The sequence below is a fragment of the Austrofundulus limnaeus genome, unplaced genomic scaffold (assembly GCF_001266775.1).
Source record: "Austrofundulus limnaeus strain Quisiro unplaced genomic scaffold, Austrofundulus_limnaeus-1.0 Scaffold788, whole genome shotgun sequence".
NCBI lineage: Eukaryota > Metazoa > Chordata > Actinopteri > Cyprinodontiformes > Rivulidae > Austrofundulus > Austrofundulus limnaeus.
This window is the reverse complement of record NW_013953190.1, coordinates 139,106-141,834: the sequence shown is the minus strand read 5'-3', so window position 1 is coordinate 141,834 and position 2,729 is coordinate 139,106. Positions and strand designations below refer to the sequence as shown.

At 43.7% G+C, this 2,729-nt stretch overlaps 1 protein-coding gene across 3 annotated transcripts in view; it reads right to left on the bottom strand.

Annotated features, from left to right (window-relative positions):
- Positions 1–1,648, bottom strand: part of LOC106532534 (structure-specific endonuclease subunit SLX4) — a gene marked incomplete at its 3' end in the record, with an annotated part of 22,074 nt that extends 20,426 nt beyond the window's left edge. The window contains 2 exon segments of one of the 3 annotated variants that reach the window (XM_014028626.1): positions 873–1,371; positions 1,521–1,648. In XM_014028626.1, coding sequence (XP_013884080.1) covers positions 873–1,308 — 436 coding nt within the window. 3 annotated transcript variants of the gene reach the window in all.
- Positions 1,649–2,729: the final 1,081 nt, after the last annotated feature.

Below are 2,729 nucleotides of genomic sequence, written 5' to 3'. Positions count from 1 at the left end.
GAAACGTTTCATTAGAGAAGAACCCGTCCAGAAGACCTATACAATTTTTTTTGGTTACTTTGTATATTTTGTTGCATTGTGTGTTTGCAAGAAGGTCCTTGACCAGAGCTAATGCTGTTTGGGGGGCCATAGCATGAAAAAGTTTGGGAACCCCTCATCTAGAAATTAATTAGTCAGAAGAAGCAGATTTTATGTTAAAATGACCTGCCGTACATGTACAGACTGAGTGACTGACGGAGCATGTGCCACTGTGCTGATGCATTACTCAAGCAAAAAGTAGTTCCCTCCAACCATAAGACTGGAATAGTTTAGTTATTGTCCACTACTTTCCTGTTAATGAATTATGTGAAATAACTAAAGTATCAAAGTATAAATTTTTTGATCTTAAATATCGATTCTAGAACAAAGTTCAGGTATCGGTGGTATCGATATCGATGTGCACATCACTGGTTGCTGAATGAAATTCAGAATCTGAAGATGGGGTTTTAATCCTGTAGTCTGAGGTAGTGATGAAATGTTAATAAATGCTTTTTGAATAAGTTCTGTGGGATTTGTCAACAATTTCAACTTTTTTTTAATCTCATGTTTTCTATTTCCTAAACCTGCACATTTCTGATGTTCATAGATTTGGTTATTTTTAGCAGGACATTTTTTTTTCTCCTAAATGTCTGCGAGCACAAGCTGCATATGATGATGTCATAGTTAGGTACAGAAAACAAGTGGAAAAGCAACTAAAACCCAAACCTGAAAGACCCTCTGCTCAGTTTTAGAAGAAAACCTTGCTCCTGTTGTTGAAAACACTTTGAAGTGATGAACACATGACTGTGATGAAGCATATTAAAACACTGTAGACAAACCTTGTACCAGCCTACCTTGTGTTTGGTGCTGATAAGTCAGAGTACACATGTCCTGCTGTGTTGGCTCATCGGTCATGTTGTGCACCATCTTCTGAGGACTGGCTCTTTTAAAATGTTGCATCTTAAGAAGTACTTTGTCTTTTGCTCTCCAGTCTCTGTCAGTTTGTGCTTTCTGCTCTGAGATGAAACAAGTCTCTCCTGAATCAGATGYAGTTCCTGTGCAGAGCACAGCTCGCTCAGCTTCAGCACCAGCAGGCTGTGTGGCTGCAAACTGGCACCCGGAATCACCTCCCAGTTTGTTGCTGCCGTCTCCTCGGACTGCCTGACTCAGAGCCTGACGTCGTTCTGCTTCCTTTGTCTTTCTGCCTGCTTCAGCTGCTCTCTTACGGTTACGCTTCAGCAGTTTCGGGCAGCGGGTTAAATCCACAAAGTCCTGGTCCGAGTCGTCCATGTTGGAAGGTGCTTTAACAGATGTTTCCAGCTGTGAAGAAAGGCAAAAMCCAGAGGCTTCCTGCTGGATAAATGTCGTGTGAATGAATGAGAACACAATTAGATGTCTGAGAAAAAAGTACACATATAATATGTACTGTTAACTATTAACTTAGTACTTCCTGAATAGCTGGACAGGTTAGCCTGCTAGTTCGTGCTAACTTATATTCTTACCGAGGTTTGGCTCTTTCATTGCTCGAAGAGACTCTTGTTGGAAGTATTTTTCGTGCATTTTGTAAATAAATAACACGTTTTATTACKTATTTACCTAATACACAAGAACCAATTACATTTGTCTGGTTTCAAACCGGGTTTAACTGTTGTGCTTTGTTCCTGTCACGTGACCTGACATTAACCAATAGGGGAGGGTTTCACAGTCACGTGACTCGCTTCTGCTCATGGCAGAAATAGTGTACAGAAATTAATTTTTCTGGAGTTTTCTGAAAACTTTCAATTGTTAATGAAGTATTTAAGACAGACTCGATTAAATGAAAGAATATAGGTTTTTCTTTGAGAGCTGTTCCAGTCCACACTCCACACCAGCAGGTGGCGTAATGCACCTGAACGTTGTTTGACAACCGCCAAAAAATAACGAAGAAGAAGAAACAAACATGGCGGTGGTTGAAGCAGAATTGTGTTGTTTAGATAATTTTCCGTCACGTGTCAGTCCCCTGGATGTTTTGATAATAAAATCTAACAGAAATATGGTTTTACAACATGACACGGACACACCGACCGTCCTCTTCAGCCCACAGCGGCCTCAGGCCGGCACCAGGACGGACATTTTGCTTCGTGTTCACCCAACCACCGAGCTGGAGACATGGACCTGCAGCGGAGGAGGAAAGTCTCCTGACGGCGAGTCTGACCACCGCCTCCGGCTCTTTACCAGCAGGTTCTTCCACAGGCACCACCGGTTCCAGCGGCTCAAAGTCACCGGTACCGTCAGACCTCTGGAACCGGTCAGCCTGGACAGAGTGGTTGTAGGAGCGGGCAGCAGGCAGAGCCTCGGCTGGGCCGGAGCCGAGCAGTTCACCGGCGGCCTGCTGGAGCTCTGCCGCTCCGGACAGGTAGTGCTGGCCCGGCAGGGAGACCCACTTCTGCTGCCCCAACACCCGCTGTTTGGAGACACCCAGCGACAGGTGAGGCTCAGGAAGTTTAATTTAACAACTCATCACTTTGTTCAGTTTGTTTTAATGGACCAACAACAACCAGCTCTGTGAAAACAAACACAACTGACAGTTCACCACATGGTGTAGAAAACAGGCCGGTTGTAACAGGACTGTGTAAATGTTTACATTTATACAAGTATACAAGAGGAACAAGTAGAACGTTCTGGAATGGTCATCTCAGTCCCCAGACCTGAATATTATTGAAAATCTGTGG